The sequence below is a fragment of the Triticum aestivum genome, chromosome 5D, assembly GCF_018294505.1.
Source record: "Triticum aestivum cultivar Chinese Spring chromosome 5D, IWGSC CS RefSeq v2.1, whole genome shotgun sequence".
Taxonomy (NCBI): domain Eukaryota; kingdom Viridiplantae; phylum Streptophyta; class Magnoliopsida; order Poales; family Poaceae; genus Triticum; species Triticum aestivum.
Genome location: NC_057808.1, coordinates 167,619,326 through 167,641,462, shown reverse-complemented (window position 1 = coordinate 167,641,462; position 22,137 = coordinate 167,619,326). Strand labels below are relative to the sequence as shown.

The window sequence follows — 22,137 nt, the reverse complement described above, 5'->3', positions numbered from 1 at the left end:
TTCGTTCAAAGAAAAAATAATACATCTAACACCGGCTAGGTTGTTCCTAACAGGACAAATACATGACTAATTCTATACAAAAAAATTCAGTGTCCTCAGCAACAAGCAGGGACCAACCTTTGTGGATACTATGTTTGTAGACACATGATCTCCATCTGCAAATCCACTGATAGTTGTGACGATCCTCGCGAATTAGTACCAGTAAGTCTATCTTAATTAATATCTTCTACTCCACTCATATGGCACATTCTGATCTTAAAAATACTGCAGCTCGCCTTAGAACTGAGGACCCCTGAACCCTCCCGGTTGGTGAATTGCTAATGGTTCGGAGATTTATCAGCGACTTCTTCCTGAAACACTACATCAATCCCACTGGTGATAATGAAGATTTCAGCATAGGTTCTCCTGAAACATTGAGTAAGAGTTAGCCGCTAAACATATACGCATGGATCCATTGTTTTCCATCTGATGAGGTCTACGTATTTCGTACACTATGATTAACTATGTAATGCATATATGTGTGGACAAATCATTGGAATTTAGCTACCATATGTTCAATTGCAATTGTTGCGAAATCTGGTGAATGTTCTTCCTGTGGACACTATTTGTTCAATTGAATATTGTGGCGAATTTGCTTTTTGCATGCCGATCCAAAATGTGATATTTTTATTTTAACCTGGCAATTGGTCCGCACACGGTTCAACTAAATGAGTGTGTGTGATCCATATCTGAAAGCATACATCAATCGTAGCGGAAGCGTCGGTGATACACAACAGATGCAAACAATTTGCAGCGCTACTACGTGTGCGTAGGGTCTCCGGAACCATTTGTGATATCACGGTATCGCACACGAGAGCTTGGAGTAAACCGTGCCCAATGTAAAATACAATCCCAGTCGTAATTTTTTCAAGAAACGTGTGGGATCCCAAACGAAAAGCACACGTCACTCTTGCCGCAACCGTCGGTGATACACAACAAATCACAAACGGTCTGCAGCACTTGTATGTGTGCGAAGGGGCTCCTGAACCGTTTGTGATGGAACATTATCGCACACGGTAATTGTTGGGAAACGTGTGCGATGGAATCTTGCATGGCAGACGGGTTCCGCAGAAAACATGTGTGCGATGGGGCACATATCGCACACAATTCATATGTTGGCATGTGTGCCTTACATATTGTTTCCCAAACGGTTCATTACGACACACCGTTTGGTTTCACTGCGTCATTAGAAACGTTTACTCACCGATCCCACACATGCGAAATAATTTAGTGTGTTGTATCGCACACGATTACACTTTGCAAGGCCTCTGGATCATGGCTCCATATCCCTCACGGTTTCTGGGTCGTGTGGGAAGGACCCCCTATCGCCCACACTCACTTGGCGTCGATTCCAAATGACGTTGCGGAAAGGGGTTAAAAACCGTGTGTATAGCACCGACGCGTAACAGTGACCAGAGGAGGATGCACTGGATGCCCTGGTGGAAAATGTATGTACCAAAAAACCAAGGAGGAATGGGATTCCGTGATATCCACTATTTCAACCTGGCTCTGCTTACCAAACAGGCATGGCGTCTCCTTGATAATCCTGAATCCTTGTGTGCTACTATTCTAAGGGCCAAGTACTATCCTAATGGGGATTTGCTGAACTCCAAGCCAAAGCATGGTGCTTCCTTCACCTGGCAAAGCATTATGGCAGGCATAACTACTCTAAAATGTGGCTATATTTGGCGAGTGGGGGATGGACATAACATCAGTATTTGGGAAGATGCCTGGATCCCAAATTGTGCCACTAGGAAGATTGTGACTCCTAAGGGGGAACAATTGTTATCAAAAGTGGTTGATTTGATTGACCCTGCCTCCAATAATTGGGATGAGGACCTGATTAGACAAACTATGTGGCCCATTGACGCACAACGAATTCTTTCAATCCCACTTTCGCAACATAATATGATTTCATTGCCTGGAGTTATACGAAAAATGGTATGTTCTCAGTAGGGACTGCTTACTCTGTGGAGTGGAATTATCAGTGTGGGAGTAAACTAAAACATTCTAGCGGGATGGAGCGAACCACACCTAACCCGATATGGTGTCAGATATGGAAGTTATCCTGTCTGGCAAAAAAGTCAAAAAAATTATATGGCGTACGATACATGGCACTCTCCCATGCTGGGCAACACGCTAATAGACACATGAAGGTTCCGCCCTTTTGCCCTACTTGCTCTCAAGGTGTACAAGGTACGAAGCACATGCTTTTCTTATGTACTAAAGCAAAGGAGGTTTGGAAGATGGCTGGGATGGATGAGATTATTGATAGAGCTTGTGAGGTTGATCGTGTCGGAGAGGCGATATTAGAATACCTTTTACTTCTTCCAGATCAAGATTTGCGCAATACCAAAATGTACGAGAAATGGTAGCTATTTCAGCTTGGTATCTATGGTGGGGAAGACAGAAATCAGTGCACAAGGAATTAATTCAGAATATAACTCAGATATCAATGGGGATCATAGCCCTTACATACAATGTTGTAAATGCATCATCTTCAAGGGCGTCCATGAAAAAGGGGGGTTGGCACTGTCCTCCTAGGGATTTCGTGAAACTCAATGTTGACGCCTCCTTTGACCATGACATGCTAAGGGTACGATGGGGGCAGTCTTAAGAGACGACAAAGGTAGATTTATTGCAGGAGGAAATGGAAAGATCGACTACTACGCGGATGTTCTCATGGCAGAAGTCTTAGCTCTCAAATTTGGCCTAATATTAGCGCAAAGGGCGGGGTGTAATCGCCTAATCATCTCAGACAATTTGGAGGTGATTGAGACAATGCAGGACGGAGGACAATCAGCGGGTGCGGAGGCGGCAATTTTCGATGACTGTTTTCACTATGCATGTGATTTTATCATGACTAGATTCGAACACGGTAATAAGAGAGACAAATAAAGTAGCACATGAACTTGCTAGATTAGCTAGATTTTCTTCGACTTCGGATTGGTTTGAGGAACCTCTCAATGAAATTGTAATGATCCTCACAAACGATGTACTGGTTATTTCTAATGAATAAAGCTTCGTTTTAACTCAAAAAAACAGCAATAGATGAACCATGTCTCTACCTAATAAATAAAGCGAGTAGTGCTTCTGGCCGTCCATCGCTCATTTTATGAAAAAGAAAACATGTGTTTTCTCGAAATCAACCCGTAGTCCGGACTTAAGTGACAAAACTGAATCTTTTTTGTAAAAAAAATCAGAAACCCCCCTTCTGTTTTTGTGAAATAAACACGATGTCTAGACTTAAGTAAAAAACAAATCATTTTTCATATTTTTCCAGAAAACCCCTACCATTTCTGTTAACTAATCTATAGTTCAACTATAAGTGACAAATGCTTTTAAAAATCATATCTTTAGAACGTAACTCTAATTTTAAATTATTATAGATAAAATTTGATTAAAAATGTGTAAAATCTGAATATGATATTATTTTACCTATTTTACATTTTCAAAATTCTATTATGGTGTAATTTAATCAATGGCGACGTGTACAATCTGAATATGGTGTTATTTTACCTATTTAACAGTTTAAAATTCTATTTATGGTGCAATTTTAATTAATAGCGCACAATTTGTCTTTTTTCCATACCAAGGACGATCCATGTTGCAAATGAACACCTCATCAAAATCAGATTGAAGACAAAAGAAACCATCAATAATCACACATGTATGCCTCGGCAAAACATCACATGAAAAAAAGAAAGTTGATGAGAGAGAGGGGGGGAGGGAGTCAAATAAAAGACATGGATCTATTGAGGTCTTGAGTCATGATTGTTGGTCTTGAGTCATGATTGTTGGGTTAGAGTCGTATCGTATTGTTTCCTCCCGTTGCAATGCACAACCTCTTTTGCTAATTAATAGAAATAGAAATAAATGAAATGAAACGTGTTTATCAACGAAGCATATCATAGAATAATCATGTATTGAGAATGACGAAGAAATGTGCATAGAAGAGTCTCGATGACCGTAGAAATGGCGTATTGGGAATAGCTTATGATGCATTGTTAGAAGATGACGATCCTCTGTAGAGAATAATAATCATTATACCTCAACAATGATTAACTTGTAACGCCCATGATGCGGCTATATCTCCCACGTGTCGAGGCACGACTTAGAGGCATAACCGCATTGTGGTTTTGTCGCAAGAAGGGTCATCTTCACACAATCCCATGTAATGAACAAGAATGGGATAAAGAGATGGCTTACAATCGCCACTTCACACAATACATAAATAAATCATACATCAATCAGAGTACACACATAGGTCCGACTACGGAACCAAAAGAAAAGAAGACAACCCCAAATGCTAGATCCCCGATCGTCCCAACTGGGCTCCACTACTGATCATTAGGAAACGAAACATAGCAACGACCAAGGTTCTTCATCGAACTCCCACTTGAGTTTGGTAGCATCGCCTGCACTGGTATCGTCGGCACCTGCAACTGTTGTGGTAGAAATCTGTGAGTCACGAGGACTCAGCAATCTCACACCCGCGAGATCAAGACTATTTAGGCTTAAGGGTAGGAAAGGGGTAGTGAGGTGGAGCTGCAGCAAGCACTAAGCATATATGGTGGCTAACATACGCAACTAAGAGCGAGAAGAGGAGCAACGGAACGGTCGTCAACTAGTAATGATCAAGAAGTGATCCTGAACTCTTACTTACGTCAAACATAACCCAAAAACCGTGTTCACTTCCCGGACTCCGCCGAAAAGAGACCATCACGGCTACGCACGCGGTTGATGCATTTTAATTAAGTCGAGTGTCAAGTTCTCTACAACCGGACATTAACAAATTCCCATCTGCCACACAACCGCGGCCACGGCTTTCGAAAGATAATACCCTGCAGGGGTGTCCCAACTTATCCCATTATAAGCTCTCACGGTCAACGAAGGATATTCCTTCTTCCGGGAAGACCCGATCAGTCTCGGAATCCCGGTTACAAGACATTTCGACAATGGTAAAACAAGTCCAGCAAAGCCGCCCGATGTGTCGACAATCCCGATAGGAGTCGCACGTACCTCGTTCTCAGGACACACCGGATGAACACTACGTACAACTAAAACCAGCCCTCAAGTTTCCCCGAGGTGGCGCTGCAAGTGGCTCTAGTTTGGACCAACACTCCGAGGAGCACTGGCCCGGGGGGTAAAATAAGATGACCCTCGGGAGCGCGACTCCCAAGGGAAAAAGGCTAGGTGAGGCAAATGTAAAACCAAGGTTGGGCCTTGCTGGAGGAGTTTTATTCAAGGCGAACTGTCAAGGGGGTCCCATAAATCACCCAACTGCGTAAGGAACGCAAAATCAAGGAACATAACACCGGTATGGCGGAAACTAGGGCGGCAAGAGTGGAACAAAACACCAGGCATAAGGCCGAGCCTTCCACCCTTTACCAAGTATATAGATGCATTAATTAAATAAGAGATATTGTGATATCCCAACATATCCATGTTCCAACATGGAACAAACTTCATCTTCACCTGCAACTAGCAACGCTATAAGAGGGGCTGAGCAAAAGCGGTAACATAGCCAAACAATGGTTTGCTAGGAAGGGTGACAAAGGTTAGAGGTGGTTTCATGGCAATTTGGGAGGCATGATATAGCAAGTGGTAGGTAGCGCAGCATAGCAATAGAGCGAACAACTAGCAAGCAAAGATAGAAGTGATTTCGAGGGTATGGTCATCTTGCTTGAGATCCCGCTAGGAAGAAGAACGAGTCCATGAAGAAGATAAACGGACGTAGTTGAACGAATCCTCACAACTCCGGAACGAAACCGAAGCTAACAAGAGAAGCAACCTGGAAAGAAACAAACAACATAGTAAACAACCATCACATAAACATGGCATGATGAACAATCAAGTATGATGCATGTCCGGTTTAATGAGCATGGCATGGGAAAGTGCAACAAACAACACTCAAATTAAGTGGAGCTCAATATGCAACGAGTTGCATATTGACAAAACACCACATCAATTATTTAGTTCTCTCTCGGTTATGTACCTAACAATATTAAATGTTGATTAACATGGCAAGAGGTGAGGCATAAGAAAACTACCTATCTAGGCAAGTTTAAATGAGGCCGGAACAACAAACAACAATTCCGGAAAATCCTCATGTCCATATTATGAATTTGGTACTGTTCTGCCCTAAACCATATTTTAGAGTTGTTACACATGCAAGATGAGTGCACCATGTTAAACTAGGCATTTTTCTACCCCATTTACATATAAAGTTTATTTAAAATGGAGCTACAATTATTTAGTTATGAAATAATTCATTTTAACATGGCATTTGAGCAAAATTAAACAAACAGCATTTTAAACATTTTAAACATGGATGCAAGCAGCATATTATGAAACTAGATAAAATTCTAAGCATTTTTCATATATGAAGTTTTTCAAACCGATGCACGGTTAATGAGTTATTATATGCATGAAGACTAGGGACTTTTCTGTAAAACCGACGTTCTCTGGATTAATAGCTAAAATCGTCCAGAGGAAAAAAATGCATCGGGCCGAATCTGGGATGGACTGGGTGCAGGACTGTGGGTGGCTCACCATGGGCCAGGCCCAGTTCGGTGCAGAGGCTGGAGGGGCCGGGTTGGATCTGGCGAAGGGAAGGAGCTGCTGGGCCTCGGTCAACGCGACCGATGCAGGGGAAGCAAGGCGGGGCGGCAGCGGGACTTGGCGCTGGTCGTCGTCCTTGCGTGCTCGCACGACAGAAGCAGGGGACGAACGGGCTCCGTGGCTCCGGGAACATGGCGGGGCGGCGAGGAGAAGGACTCCGGCGAGGGTGAAGCTCCTCCTGTGGACGCATCAGAGAGAGAGGGAGACGTGTGAGAGATAGAAGGTGAAGGGGAAGGAAGAAACAGGGGCACGGGCGCAGCTTGGCTCACCGGAACTTCGCCATAGGCGTGCGGGCACGGCGGCGCTGCCGGAGGAGATGCAGGCGACGGGGGGGTTCGTGGCGACGGCAGGACGCGAAGGAAGGCGCGAGGCTGGACCGGGTCAACACGGGGGGGAGCGGCATCGCTCGCTCATTCCCTCGAACAGGACAAAGCAGAGGCGAGGTCGGGCTTGGCGGCGCGGGACTTGGCGGGACGGCGGAGCCACGGCGAACCAAGGCGAAGCAGGGGAGGTCCGGGACGGCGGTTCCCGGCGACGAGGAACTCCGGCGGTGGCACTGCTCGATGGAGCGAAGCAGGCAGTAGCGGGATCGTGCGGGCGAAGCAGAGGACAGCGGCGGACTTGGTGGGGCGACAGCTCCCTGGTGGCGACGTGCAGCTCCAGTACTTGGCGCGGCGAAGGAGGAGCGGATCCGGGCGTGGGGAGCTCGTTCCCGGCGGCAGAGAGGGAGATCCGGCGGGAGAGCTCGAACGGTGGCAGCGGGGTCCCTGTGATCCACGGGAGAGAGACCATGAGAGGGGGAGAAGAAACCAGATGGGGAAAAGGAAGGAGAGGGAAGGGCGCGGGACGACGGAGCACTGGCCTGGTCGACGGGCGTCGGCAAGGGCGGCATCGTGCTCGAGGACGAGCTCGGGCGTGGAGCGAAACCATGGAAGGAGGGGGCTTGCGGGAGTTGCAGGGAGCACCTCCTGGACGTTGGATCTCTATCCAAGGGTCCAGATGGATGGATCTGGAGGTTGGGTGGTGGCTGGACGAGGAGGAAGGTTGGTAGCTGTGGTTGGCTCGACGCTGAAAACCAGGAAGGTGGTCGGGCGACTCGAATGGATCGGGCAAGATCCCGAGGAAGGGGGAGCGAGGTGGAGAAGTCAGTGGGTGGCGGCGCGAAGAGGATGGATGGGACGGCTAGGTTCTAGGGTTAGGTAGGCTGATTATATAGCAGGTGAATTTTGGTTAGGTGCATCTGGTCCCTCCGATTTTAATCGGACAGCCGCGAATAAATGTCTAGGGAGTCCAAATAAGAAAACGGAGATGTTTTATAGATGTTTGGGGATGATCCGGACCCAACGGTAACAACAACCCGGGTCAGGTTCGGGACAAATTTCGGACGTGCGCGAGGGGTGGTCTGAGAGGGGTCGACAAAGACAAAGTGTCTGACAAAAGGCCCCGGAGAAGACAAGAGAGAAAACGAGGAGCAACGTTGCAAGTGAGGTTGGTCTCGAAACGGTCAACGAAAGCAAGGGGGACGCGGCAACTATGAGCGGATGCAAGTTTTATGAAAACATGCGGATGCAATGCGATGATGCAATGATGAATGCAACAAATAAATAAATCACACGGCGACAACGAAATACATGGAAGTCTTCTGGAGCGTCGGTCTCGGGGCGTTACAACACTCCACCACTACAAGAGGATCTCGTCCCGAGATCTAGGATGGCACCGGAGAGAAGCAGAAAAGGAAGAGGAGAGGTAAACTAAGTTGCTTCTTTGACAAACGAGTGAAACCACGAACCTTGAGAGATTGAACGAATTAAAAGAGAGAATACAACGAAGATGAACAAAGTTGAAAACAATCCGTTAGAAAAGAGGAACAAGGAACATTACGGGAACCTTGTAGGTTGAAAGACATAAGAAAAGGGTTACAATGGACATGCAAGCACTCCAGTTGAAATGAGATGTACAAGGAACGATAAGGATCAATTACGACAACACTCCGGTTGGAAATGGAAGGCATAGAATATGAACTTGGCAAAAAGAAAGCACTTGGATGAGACTCCGGTTAGAAGAGGAATGATAGACACAACACTCCGGTTAAAACAAGATAAAGAAAGGAATAAGAATGTTATAATTTGGACAGCACTCCGACTGTAAATGGAAGGAATTGAACATGAACTTTACAAGATGAGAGGATACTTAATGAAATCAACAGCACACTGCCTCCGGAACTAATGAAAGAATGGCACAAGGGGTAAGAAAGATTTGAGACAGCACTCCGGTTGAGAATGGAGGCAAAACTTGACAGAATGGGAAGAACTTGAAAAGAGGGCACGACACTCCGGTTGGAAATGGATAAGCACGAAAAGAACACGGTCCTCACAAACCGAGAAGATGAGTGAAGAGAGCAACATCACAATGCCTCCGGAAGAAATAAATAATAGAAGATAGATCCTTGGAATAAAGAATGGAGAAGAAAATGACAACTTCTGCCACAAATGAGCTTGGAAAGCATTCTTCCAAGAAGGTTATAACGGAGTTATTGGAAAACCAACAACGAAACGAATGAGCTTGTAATGGGCTTATGGAAAACTTCTCAAAATTGAGGCAAAGTTCTGCCACTACGGAAACAATTGCTTGCTTGAGATCAACGAAGAGATGAAAACTTCTTTCATCGAGAGGATAGGAGCAAACTTGGATCGTTGATAGGCACCACAATTAGCAACATTCCTTAGGGAAGGCTTTAAGTGAAATCTGACACAAGATAACTCCAACGAAGAGATTAATGGATTTAGAATACCTCATTCTTGACAACATGTGAATCGCGAAACATGAATGAAAATTGTTAAGAATGATATAACACCACCTCGAAAGATAAGGTAGAAAGAATAGCACTTCGACATGCAAGATGAAGAATACTTGAACTCCTCAAGACAAAACATGTGTTGAACACCGATCATAACTTCGAGAGAAAATCTTGAAAAACAATTGAAGAATGAAAAGAATCCTTGACGAATCACCATGTTGAGCCTTCGTGAGAACTTCGGTAAAAAGAGAATGATAGAAAGAAGGAGAAGTGAAAAACACAAGGTGAATCTTTGCAATGATTTAGAAGGAGCTTCGCGATGAGATAATGCCGAAAACCTGGAACTCCGGAAAAGACAAGATGAAGCATCTCGAACCGAGAATGTGATATGATGACAACTCTGGAAAGAAGAAACTAGATCACCAGGATGAAACAATAATAAGAATTACGTTATGCTCATCATTCACCAATTTAGATTGATGACAAGCAACTGATTTGGCATACTACTTATTGTCGTATAAAGGATTAAGAGAGAGATAGCGTAAACTTGGGAAGGTCTTCAACGAACCACCGGTAGGATTGGAAAGAACGAATGAATCTATATGATAACGAAGGAAGAGAACTCTTGAACGAACCACCGTAAGAATTGAAAATAAACGAAGAAAAGATAAAGAAACACCGGGAGGAATTAGAAAATGAACGAAGAAACTTGAGAGAATTTAGATACAAGTGAACGAAGAGATCACGAGCTGATTAGAGAATACTTGAACGATGCACTGGAAGAATAAGGAGATGAACGAAGAGACATCAATTTAGAATAATTGGAGAACGAGGCTGATAACTTAGAATGAAGAAATCTTCTAAATTGATGGCGTTTGGATGATCAAGAAATGAAAACAACTCTGAAATGCTCCGGATGGGTATGAAAAGAATTCTCGCAATCGAAAACAATTATGAGAGGATGGCATAAGCTAGAACTATGAATTTTTAAGAAAGCGGACCAAGATTTAGGAGAAATCCTTCTTCGGTCTTCAAATGTTGAGAATCATGATGAGAAACACCACCATGAATTATTGAGGCACTCCGGAACCATGAAGAATAGAAAGGTTGAATCAACAATGAAAAGAATTTGAAAGATCTTGGAGAAAGACATATGACTGATGATAATTCATTCTTACGTCAAACTTCGAAAAGAATTTGGGAATAGCTCCGGGAAAATTAGAAAAGTCAGGTAAGATCCTGGGGAAAGACCTGTGGGTTAGGGCCCACTCAAAAAAAATACACCGTTGAACGATTAAAAGAAAGATTGCGCCTGTTGAATTAAATGGCTTGAATAAGGTAAGACCTCGAAATAGCTTGAAAGGATTTCGAATAGAAACTTGAATCTTCTGGGATATCTTCAGCACTCCGGAACAATTGAATAGCATGCGAAGAATGATTAAGAGTTGCACCGGCATGAGAAAGCATTTGAAACGAGGAAAGGGATGTGATCAACACTGAAGGCTTGAATTCAATCCACCGAAAAAGAAATAACAACGAAGGATGATGAACTTGAAGCTTCGTTAGTATCTTCATGGAAAATCATCGGATCAGAACATTGATTGAAAAAAAGGATGGAGAGACTTCCCATCAATAAAAAAGATACTTGGTTAAGAAATCTTAGTCCTTGAAGAAAAAGGATGGGAGGGCGGGAAAACAAAGACAATTTGGGATGGATGAAACAAACACCGTTGCAAAGAACTGAGAATTGATCTCGCGAATGTTGAAATGATCGGATCCACTTGAACAGAAGCACGTCGGTTGGAAAGGAATTAATATGACAACCTCGATTATCGAAAGGATTAGCAACCACATAGAAATATGAGAACACCGCTTAGAATAAGGTATGGAATCAACACTTGACACCGAAGCAACTCGAATACCACAAATTAAAACAAAACAAAGGATTGGCTCGCAGAATAAGTCGGAAACAAACATATGATAGATCCCATATCGTATCATGTGTGTGTTGGAAAGATATCCTACGAGCTACTTGAATTCCCACTTATAAACTCCCGAAACTTTCTGGTTATGCAATTAGGTGTTAGGGATACAGGGGACACAATATATCTCACCCAAACTAACAATATCTAGATCCAGCTGTATCCATCCTTCAACACATAACCAAGAAACCTTCGGACATCATTTACCTCAACCTTCGAAAAGCATCCGTTATACGAGTTATGGCAATACTCCGAACTCCCGCCCCAGTACTGGGTGGCGTCGAGGTGATCTCACCAACAACTGCATAAAAGAGATTTTCGATGTCGGCGAAACTCAAGTATTCCAGAACTGCAACGATAAAATTGTGACGACAACACCTCGGAGCTCAACTCCCCGGGACACTGCCACAACCCCTAAATGTCAGGAGGCACCAAGAACAATGTTCTCGTCACAAAACCATCGAATGATTCCAAGATACCCGCGTGATCCTAAAAAAAATTTAGTGAAATTTGAGGAGAGGAAAGTCAAAATTTCTACGTCAGGGGGCTTCACCAGAGCGATGAAGGGACCGAGGAGTAAAAAGAATCCTACTCTCCGATATATATAATCCTAAGACTCAAAACATTTTTTCTAGACTCAACAACGTCAGCGATTCAATTAAGCAGGGGGCTCCTAAGTCGGGGATGGCTCTGATTACCAACTTGTAACGCCCACGATGCGGCTATATCTCCCACGTGTCGAGGCACGACTTAGAGGCATAACCGCATTGTGGTTTTGTCGCAAGAAGGGTCATCTTCACACAATCCTATGTAATGAACAAGAATGGGATAAAGAGATGGCTTACAATCGCCACTTCACACAATACATAAATAAATCATACATCAATCAGAGTACACACATAGGTCCGACTACGGAACCAAAAAAAAAAAAGACAACCCCAAATGCTAGATCCCCGATCGTCCCAACTGGGCTCCACTACTGATCATCAGGAAACGAAACATAGCAACGACCAAGGTTCTTCATCGAACTCCCACTTGAGTTCGGTAGCATCGCCTGCACTGGTATCGTCGGCACCTGCAACTGTTGTGGTAGAAATCTGTGAGTCACGAGGACTCAGCAATCTCACACCCGCGAGATCAAGACTATTTAGGCTTAAGGGTAGGAAAGGGGTAGTGAGGTGGAGCTGCAGCAAGCACTAAGCATATATGGTGGCTAACATACGCAACTAAGAGCGAGAAGAGGAGCAACGGAACGGTCGTCAACTAGTAATGATCAAGAAGTGATCCTGAACTCTTACTTACGTCAAACATAACCCAAAAACCGTGTTCACTTCCCGGACTCCGCCGAAAAGAGACCATCACGGCTACGCACGCGGTTGATGCATTTTAATTAAGTCGAGTGTCAAGTTCTCTACAACCGGACATTAACAAATTCCTATCTGCCACACAACCGCGGCCACGGCTTTCGAAAGATAATACCCTGCAGGGGTGTCCCAACTTATCCCATTATAAGCTCTCACGATCAACGAAGGATATTCCTTCTTCCGGGAAGACCCGATCAGTCTCGGAATCTCGGTTACAAGACATTTCGACAATGGTAAAAAAGTCCAGCAAAGCCGCCCGATGTGTCGACAATTCCGATAGGAGTCGCACGTACCTCGTTCTCAGGACACACCGGATGAACACTACGTACAACTAAAACCAGCCCTTAAATTTCTTCGAGATGGCGCTGCAAGTGGCTCTAGTTTGGACCAACACTCCGAGAAGCACTGGCCCGGGGAGTAAAATAATTCTGAATTCAGCAGTGCGACAAACAAGTCATGTCTAACCTAACAAGAATGAGGTATCCAAGCATACAAGTGGCAAACAGCCAAAAGATGGTTCACTATTCAATAAATGAAGCAACCATCTATTCGATTAGATTAGCAGAACAAGATATTATTGCAAGCATTTGCTGTGCAACTGCACGTCTGCACCTATCCCACCGACATGATTAAAATAGACGTCAGCCCAGTGCTTGACAAACATGCTCAGCGAGGAAACAAAATCTTAAGTACTCAAGTGACTATACTACTGATATTAAGACAACCACCATTTAACATGGCTTTGAGGGACTACATTTTGGTGACTTGGCTTTGATGAACTTCATGTTGCTGATCTCATTTACATTCAATTCGACAACATCTTTTAACTTGTTAAGCAGTTCCTCCAGACCATCAACTCCACAGCTCTGGTAGTCGAGAGTCTTCTTGTACCGTTGCTCATACAGGGATTCAAAATGAGAGAGTGGAAGAGGGCACGACAAGTAACAGACAAGAAGAGCCTCGACCTCTGTTCTGCACTTGTATAGATGGCTATCAAACACATATGCTCCATCTACGTCAGGGTTAATGTTCTGTTCATCCTCTGAGAGATCTTCTGATGAGCTGCTCAACTGCTGACATGTTTCACTAGTACCTTCCTCGAGAGTAGCATTCAATCTCTTTTCATTTTTCAAAATTATTGGTGTGCTTGGATATTTCTTCATGTTCCTATCAGCAGAATTGCGTAGGCAAATCATCTTCCTCTGACCCTTCCCTATGACAACAAAAGACTCAGCCAGCTTTTCGAAAAGATGAACAAGTTTTACAGCTCCATATTCTGCTACATACAGGTGCCTTCCGAACAGCTTTAAATACTCTGAAGGAACACGGACAAGTGGAACAGATCCACCAGATAACTGAAATAACCTTATTAGTTGACCCTTCAAGCCTTGAAGATCACCGGGACGAACCCACCATGATTGTTCGCCTGTAAATCCTTGGTCTATCACTGGGACTTCATTCAAACCACCTGATACATGATGTGACCTCGATGACGTGCCGGTGCCACAACTGCCATCCGCCAGAGTGCAGAAAGCTTTGCATGATTCCCTGGTGACCTGTGAAGAGTTATAGCAATTAATCTGGTTGCTGGTTGTTCTGCCACTATATTCATTCCTAAAAGTTCCCATATAAGCAATGGCCTCCTCTTCAGTCTGTATGTCAGGAAATTTCCCCGGTGTTACACTGTTAGGACAGACTAAAGGATCAGCAGCACGATGCCCTAAGGATCTGGGGGGTACACTGCCTGCACCACGGGCAAGACTAGGCCAGTCCCACACGAAACTCCCAGCACTGCTCAAAGCCGATGAGACGGTAACTGAAGATGGAATCGCAAGGGCAATAGTGTATCCACGCTGACCAAGTATATGGAGAGCGGGAGCGAAGTCCACATCACCAGATATAAGCATAATGGATGACGGTGGATGATTGTCCAGAGCAAAGAGAAACATATCTACCAGTATAGCCTTATCAGCAGCATCTTTCCGCCCATTTGGAACATCGACAAGTTTGACTCCGGTTCTCTGACATCCCTCCCTGAGTCTTCTAGGGAAAGCATTGAAATCTCCATAAGCAGAGAGAACTGTAACTGCACCGTTAACAACAGGATGCAGCCGTAATGCCATCCGTATATTCCCAGCAACATCATCTGGCCGTACATCACTTGGAACAGGGCAGTTCTCAATGTCCCAAAAGATAGCCACTGGACCGAGGACTGCACTTGCCTGGTTATTTGCTTGAGAATGATCCACATTTGATGCAACATTTATTATCCGAAGATCTGATTCTGATACCGTAGCTTTTGATGAGGGCGAGGTGATACGACTAGCCATTGCTTTATCTTCAAAAGACATTATGTTTCTGCATAATAAAATTGCAAAGAAAAGATGAATACTAAGAATATGTCAAGTTGATATGTTTACTAATCATAGTAGCATTTTAAGTGTGGTGCACCAGATGTCAAATCAGACAAAAACAGATTTCTCTTTAATCTCCCTGAGAAAGTGAGAATAAATTTCACAAAACCGTAGATAAATAAAGCCCCAAGTTTCTTAGCTAGTGGCACTTCAACCCAGGTTTTATGGTAAGAAGGTTTCAAGGAACCCCACCAATTTTAGCCCCTTCTGTGGTCTCTGACAAAGTTTCCTACTGTAGAGATTCCCTCTTTTGTGAATCTGCTCTGCCATTGAGCTGCAATCAAGTTGTGATTTGATTAGGACAAATACTTGTCCAGCCATAGTCCCATAAAACCTGAATCTAAGTGAACACCGGCCAAGATATGGGGCTTTCCGCAACTTCTTCTTTTTTGCGGGGCTTTCTGCAACCTCAACCATAAACCCATGGTGATATGATGCGGAGTATCCTATGGACATCACCACGAACCCATCATCAACCCCACAAGCTCCAATTGAACCATTGAAACCGACATGACTTCCTAGTAGAGCTTCCTATACACTCATATGAGACGTGGCTACTACCTCATTAGGGAACATTGTGCGTTCTTAGATATGAAGGATTCAAGCAACGAGAAGAAGGGGCTCGAAGAGGAAGCGAGGAACATCACCAAGGACCAAACCCTGCTGGATAGTCCAACTTACCAAAATGCTCTCTGGACAAAGTCAGATGTTCCGATTCAAACATTCGACCTGATGTCCAACAAGTCAGATATTCCAACTTCATGTCCAGCATAGGGTCCGACTTACCACATTGCTCTCTGAATCAGGACAATACTATGTTGGACATGGGGTCGGAACATCCGACAAGTCAGACTATCCGACTTATGTCAGAATGTCTGACTTGTCTACGCGCAGAGAAGAGGGCCACAGGCCCGTGTAGCTTTCTCCACCTACCTACGTCTTCAGGGCTATACTATATATTCCGTACTCCATCTCAGATCTAGGGTTAGCAAAGTTTAGACCAAATTCTTGAGAGAGCTTTGCTCATCTACCTCTCCTTTGGTAATCAACACCTCCATTTTGGGGAAGAATCCTCTTGGATTATCAAGACCCCATCTCTCCTAGAGATTTGGGAAGATTATCTCTCAAGACCTCCAATTCCTCTTGGATTTGGGGATGAACTATCCTTGTTACCTTCTTTTCCTCTCCTTTGGTGATCAGCGCCTCCAATTCCTCAGATCTTGAGGTTTCTCTTTGGAATGAGATTTGAGTACTTTGGTGGTGAATCTTGTCTATGTGAGTGTTTTCTTTATGTTTTCCCCCCTTGTTCATCGTGTTTCACCTCAAATCGTGAAGATCAGGCCACCCAACAGCTTCCCCGTATCACTTGGTATCATGTGCAGGTTGCCACGATTTGGAGTCCCTCTCCCTCATATTTCTAGAAAAAATTTGTTTTTGTTCTTCCCAGTTTCAAAAATCCCCACAAAAATAGTCTCACACGATTTCAAGCGATTTGTTGTTTCTAGTGAGTTTTGGTTAGATTTGATAGATGGATCCGGTGATATGTGAGTTGATCTGCCTTTGATTTTCTTTTCCTACCTCCAATTTCGAGTTCTTCCTCGAGTTGACCCACACCAGCCTAGGCGAAGTTGGTCTATCCAACTTAGTCCAGAATATCGGACTATCCGACCTTGGTCCGACTTGACTACAACTTCAGCAACTTCGCCAGCAAGCTGGGCATCTTGCTGGCTTCGACGTCCGACTTCTTCGACAAGAATGCCAAGTACATCTACACTGCCTCCATCAACAACCAAGCTCGGCTATGATGATGATATGTCATCCTTTTGACACAAACACCAAAAGCAAGGCGGGTACCCTCCGATTTTGTCAAGGTAGAGGTGTCAACGAGGTATATCATTCTATCACACAACTTTGTCTTCCTTGCCACTACCCTTGTGAGCCATCCATTTGTGAATATCAATCATGGGCACTCAAAGTGGACAAAATCTTCCGTGTCCACAACTTTGACAAGCCGAAGAAAATGGCAATGGCCTCGCTCGAGTTTGATGAGTACGTCCTCATATGGTGGGAACAACTCACAGAACATTGACAAGAGCAAGGAGAAGTCCCCATTGAAGCAAGTCATGAGAGCGAGATTTGTGCACATGCACCATACCTGCAACCTCTTCAAGAAGCTCCAAGTACTCATGCAAGGCACCAAGACCGTCGAAGAGTACTACAAGGAGATGGAAATCGCAATTCTCTGAGCCAATGTGAAGGAATCCGATTTGCAAACAATGTCTCGCTTCCTCAATGGACTCAACCACCTAATCAAGCGGATTGCGGATTTCCAACCATACAACTACTTGCTAGAGCTGGTTCACCAAACAACATAAACGGAGCGACAGGTATAAGAAGATGTAAGTACTGCAAGTACTCCTACACTTCACGGAACTTCAACACCAACACTCAAGCTTCACCAAGTACGACGCCTTATACTCGGACAACAACAACTAGTGGTGCCCCATCAAGCTCCAAAGTACCGGCGACCTCTCCAAGTCGTCCTCCTTTCAAGCGCTCCCAAGCCTAGAATTACACCTGCAAATCCTTCAAGGGTCTCGACCAAAAATCCAAGCAATGAATGCTTGACTTACAAGGGCCACAGCCACAAGTCAATTTAGCGCCACACCAAGCGGACCATGATCATCAATGAAGATGGAGAGTGAATCTTATATTGAAGAAGAATTGGAAGCTACACCGACAAGTCAACAAAGACGAAGATGATCAAGTCTTCTGCAACAACGACTAAAGCCCCGCCCTTGTTGTCTCCAAGATCTTGACCTTCAACAACAAAATGATGATGACCAAAGATGTCATATCTTCCACACTAAGCAGGCATCCAAGGAAAGTCTATCAGGGTCATCATTGATGGTGGTAATTTCCACAATTTGGCAAGTGAGGAACTTCACGCCAAGTTACATCTCGCAAAGAAGCGACATCCTCATCCATACAAAGTGCAATGGCTAAGTGATTCCAGCACTATCAAGGTTGAGCATACTATTGAAGTCCCATTCAAGATTGGAGCATACGAGGATACCTTGGGATGTGATGCGGTCGCTACGACCGTTTGCCATCTCTTATTGGGACGCCCTTGGCAGTATGACCGCAGTGTCATTCACAATGGGCGCACCAATCACTATAGCTTCAAGTGGAAGGGCAAGGAATGTGCTTCGGCCGATGACTGCAAGTCAAATCATCGTCAATAAATCGCAAGCTTCAACCTTTGCATGCTATATGGGAGTCTAGTAATGGAGTGACCTGCCATAAAGTGAGTGAGTGTCACAAGCCGAAAATGAGTGCTTCCATGTTGAGCGCCAACAAGGACATTAACCTCTTAACCACCAAAAAAGGAATGTGAGCCAGAGCCCATCACACGTGCTTCACTTTGTATTCTTGTACAAAAATGAAATACTTTGTATTCTTGTACAAAAATGAAGTCATGTTGACTAACGATTCACCCACGCTTCCTTGTGTGGTGACTTGCGTTTTGTAGGAATTTGAGGATGTTTTCCCACCGGGCATACCTCCACTGCATGGGATTGAACATAGGATCAACCTCATTCCCGATGCTCCTCCCCTTATCGCGTCAACTTCGAAGAGACTAAGGAATTGTTCGTAAGAAAGATGGTACTTGGCATATGTGTTGTGATTGTCGCCCCATAAACAACGTAACTGACGGTGCTACGGCCAAAGGGTGCCTCACCTCTCTGATTGTCGCTCAAGTAGGCCGGCCCGAGGCCCCCTAGGCCAATTTCTGCCCCGGGCAATCATGTCAGCCCATGGCCCTATAGAAGGAAGACTTTGGAAGCCTTGTTGTTCAAGACAAGGAAGCCCGAGCTGTGGAGGACTCCCCTCCACCGACATAGCTGACTAGGTCCATGTAACCCTAGAGGCCCTGGTATCTTATATAAGCCGGGCCAAGCTAGTCGATATGCAACAAACAACCCCTCGGTTAAATCTTGTAATTTGTACACCCCTATCGCAATATACCACACGAGCAGGAGTAGGGTTTTACCTCGTAACGAGGGCCTGAACCTGGGTAAATCTGGTCTCCTGTTTCCCCTCCATCTACTCACCTCGCTAGGACACCCGATCGAGGGATATGTCGGATTCTACTCTCACAGTGGTGGCCCATGCAGGCCCCGCATGGTGAACTCAAAGAACAGATGGGCTATTTCGTCTACATTGATTCCGAGCTCGTCAACCGACGGCAAAAAAAACCGGCAGCGGACAAATCAGATCGGGGTCAGAAGAAATTTTGGCGTTGACACTGATTGAGTGCGGCGCTAGCAATTAGCCCGATCCAATTGATCTCGACGGCAGCCGCCGCTCTCCAATTTGAGAACTCTGTAACTGATGTACCGCTGTTGTGTTGATAGTTGTCACGCGGTTGTCGGCCTTGGCGGCCAACTGCCACGTGCTGCCCATCAAAACCTTTGTCCACGCTAGTCACTTGAAGCTGAAGCATCAAGATATCCAATCCACCAGCACTGCTACTCATGTATCAAGGAAAATCAAAAGGCTAGCAACTTGGCGCACGTCGGCAGACCAAGGCGCACATGCGCTCCAAGTCTCAAGGCCGAAAGCAGCATGTGTGTCGCTAGCTAGCTGCTCTTGCGTAGGTATCAGCAAATATCCTTCGACCTCACGTGAGAATTAAGCCATAAAAATCAAACCATCCAGGCCTGCACGAGAGAAGCTCTAATATACTACTAGAATGTCCGACTTATGTCGGAATGTCCGACTTGTCTACGCAGAGAAGAGGGCCACAGCCCGTGTAACTTTCCCCACCTACCTTCTCTTCATGGCTAGACTATATATTTTGTGCTCCATCTTAGATCTAGGGTTAGCAAAGTTTAGACTAAGTTTTTGAGAGCACTTTGCTCATCTACCTCTTCTTTGGAGATCAAGACCTCCAATTTTGAGAAGAATCCATTTGGGTTACCAAGAACCCATCTCTCCTAGAGTTTTTCAGAAGACTATCTCTACAGACCTCCAATTCCTCCTGGATTAGGGATGAACTATCCTTGTTACTTACTTTTCCTTGTTGTTGGATCCTTGAGGTGTATCTCTATTTGGCACGAGATTTGTGTACTTTGGTCTTGTATATGTGAGTGTTTCCTCTCAAGTTTTCTCCCATGTTCTTCGTGTTCATCGTGTTTCACATCAAATCCACCTCAAAATCGTGAATATCAGGCCATCCAACAGGTTGCCTTGTATCATGATAGATATGAGATTTATTTAACAATAAATATGTAATACTTTCATATGCAGAAGAGGGATGCCTCTGATCTGGTATGGTTGCAAAAAGCTCACTTGGGGAACAAGCATAATACAGAAAATGTTGATCCACTAGTTCTACAAAAGTCATACATGACTGGAATGAGTAGATTTCATAGCATGCAATGAAAGTATCATAACCACCTTCTAAGCATGCCATGCAAGTCAATAATTGAATATATGAACAGGCACCTACAAATTGAGTTCAAATTCGATTATTTCCCATCACTTCACTAGATAAAATTCCAAAAGCATAGCACGAATTTCCTGAAATCCATATCCTAGAAAGCTGGAGTTTTGGTCAAATCAAATACTTGATGACCACAGATGTCCAAACACAGGAGAAGTAACAAATATGACAAGCATAAACGCATAATAGGGTTAACTTCATACATCTCCTATAGTGAAATAACATGTGCCTCCTAATCACAAACATAACGAACACAAAAGGCAACCAACATCGAAGTAAGAATCCCCGGGACCAACATAATCAGAGACCCAAGGTAAGAGGTAGACTTGAAGCAGGGCATGCTGGTTCAGCTGAACCCGCCGATTCTAATATTGCGAAAACAAACTCCTATAAGAAGTACCAGGTCAGGGTTAATACCAAAAGAAAAGCATGAGCGGATGCTCACCGCCTCGGTCGGATGGGGACAACTCGGACCGGATGTCGTAGATGAGGCACACGGTTTGATTAGATAATACTCGCGGCAAAGGAAAGATCAAAACGAAGCCGGATCCATGCAAGCTAGGGTCTCCTTACCGACGAAACGAATCGCGTCCAGATGGCACACCAACCAGGTAGAGGTGGAGGCGAGGAAGCCTTAGTTGTAGCGGGCCTGCTTCGGCGAGAAGGCGGCTCTGCTGACTCCAGGGAAGGGGAAGACGGCCTCCGCGGCGGACGTTGGGGGGAAAGGCGGATAGGGAGGAAATGGTTTCTTCTCTATTGCACGGTTCACGTCACATGACCACCTCGTAAGCGTCCTCAGAACATTGGCAAATCCGGCCCCGGGACTTCTTATTTCGCTCCCGGCGTCCACGTATCTTAAATCCGAAATCTCGAATTCATGCAAATTCATGTCAAATTGTTTACACAATTAATTTTTATGGGTTCACATATGCTTCACAAGATCATTAATAATCTCAAAGATTCTGATGCATCTGCAGAAAGTTTATAAGCTGAGCTACATCTTCATCTTCCGTGATTTCAACTTGTTCTTCAAATGCTTTAAAATCATTGGTTTGGGCTACACCATCACCCTCATCCACGATAAAAATATTGTATAAAATAACACAACATATTATGACATGCCATAAAGTTTATGATTCCCACATCATTGCAGCCCCAGCGCATCCGAACGGGTCCTCATATTTAGCTACCGGCATCCACATGTCTCAAATCCGAACTCTCGAATCCATGAAAATTCATGCACGTCGATCATATAAGTCAATGTCGCGCGTAAATAACAAATGTTGGTACCGAAGTATTTACATAATTTATTTTAAGTGCACAACTCAAACATAAGCTTTTTGGTTTTCATTGTGAGTCCACATATGCTTCACAAGATCATTGAGTAGCTGCGCGTGCACATGATGAT

At 44.5% G+C, this 22,137-nt stretch overlaps 1 protein-coding gene across 5 annotated transcripts; it reads right to left on the bottom strand.

Moving 5' to 3' along the window:
- Nucleotides 1-13,296: 13,296 nt before the first annotated feature.
- On the bottom strand, nucleotides 13,297-21,550 carry LOC123119960 (uncharacterized). 5 transcript variants are annotated; one of them, XM_044539946.1, is made up of 3 exons: nucleotides 21,303-21,530; nucleotides 20,298-20,472; nucleotides 13,297-15,164 (listed from the first exon to the last, which is right to left on the bottom strand). In XM_044539946.1, the coding sequence occupies exon 3, from the start codon at nucleotides 15,155-15,157 to the stop codon at nucleotides 13,538-13,540; it is 1,620 nt and encodes a 539-aa protein (XP_044395881.1). In that variant the 5' UTR covers nucleotides 15,158-15,164; nucleotides 20,298-20,472; nucleotides 21,303-21,530; the 3' UTR covers nucleotides 13,297-13,537. The 5 variants fall into 5 exon arrangements, with proteins under 5 accessions (XP_044395881.1, XP_044395878.1, XP_044395879.1 ...); XM_044539943.1 differs by lacking the exon at nucleotides 20,298-20,472 and having other exon boundaries at nucleotides 21,303-21,550; XM_044539944.1 differs by lacking the exon at nucleotides 20,298-20,472 and having other exon boundaries at nucleotides 21,147-21,530.
- Nucleotides 21,551-22,137: the final 587 nt, after the last annotated feature.

Excerpts from the sequence above, each read along its gene's own strand:
- LOC123119960 (XM_044539943.1), bottom strand. The coding sequence starts at position 15,157 with ATGTCTTTTGAAGATAAAGCAATGGCTAGTCGTATCACCTCGCCCTCA.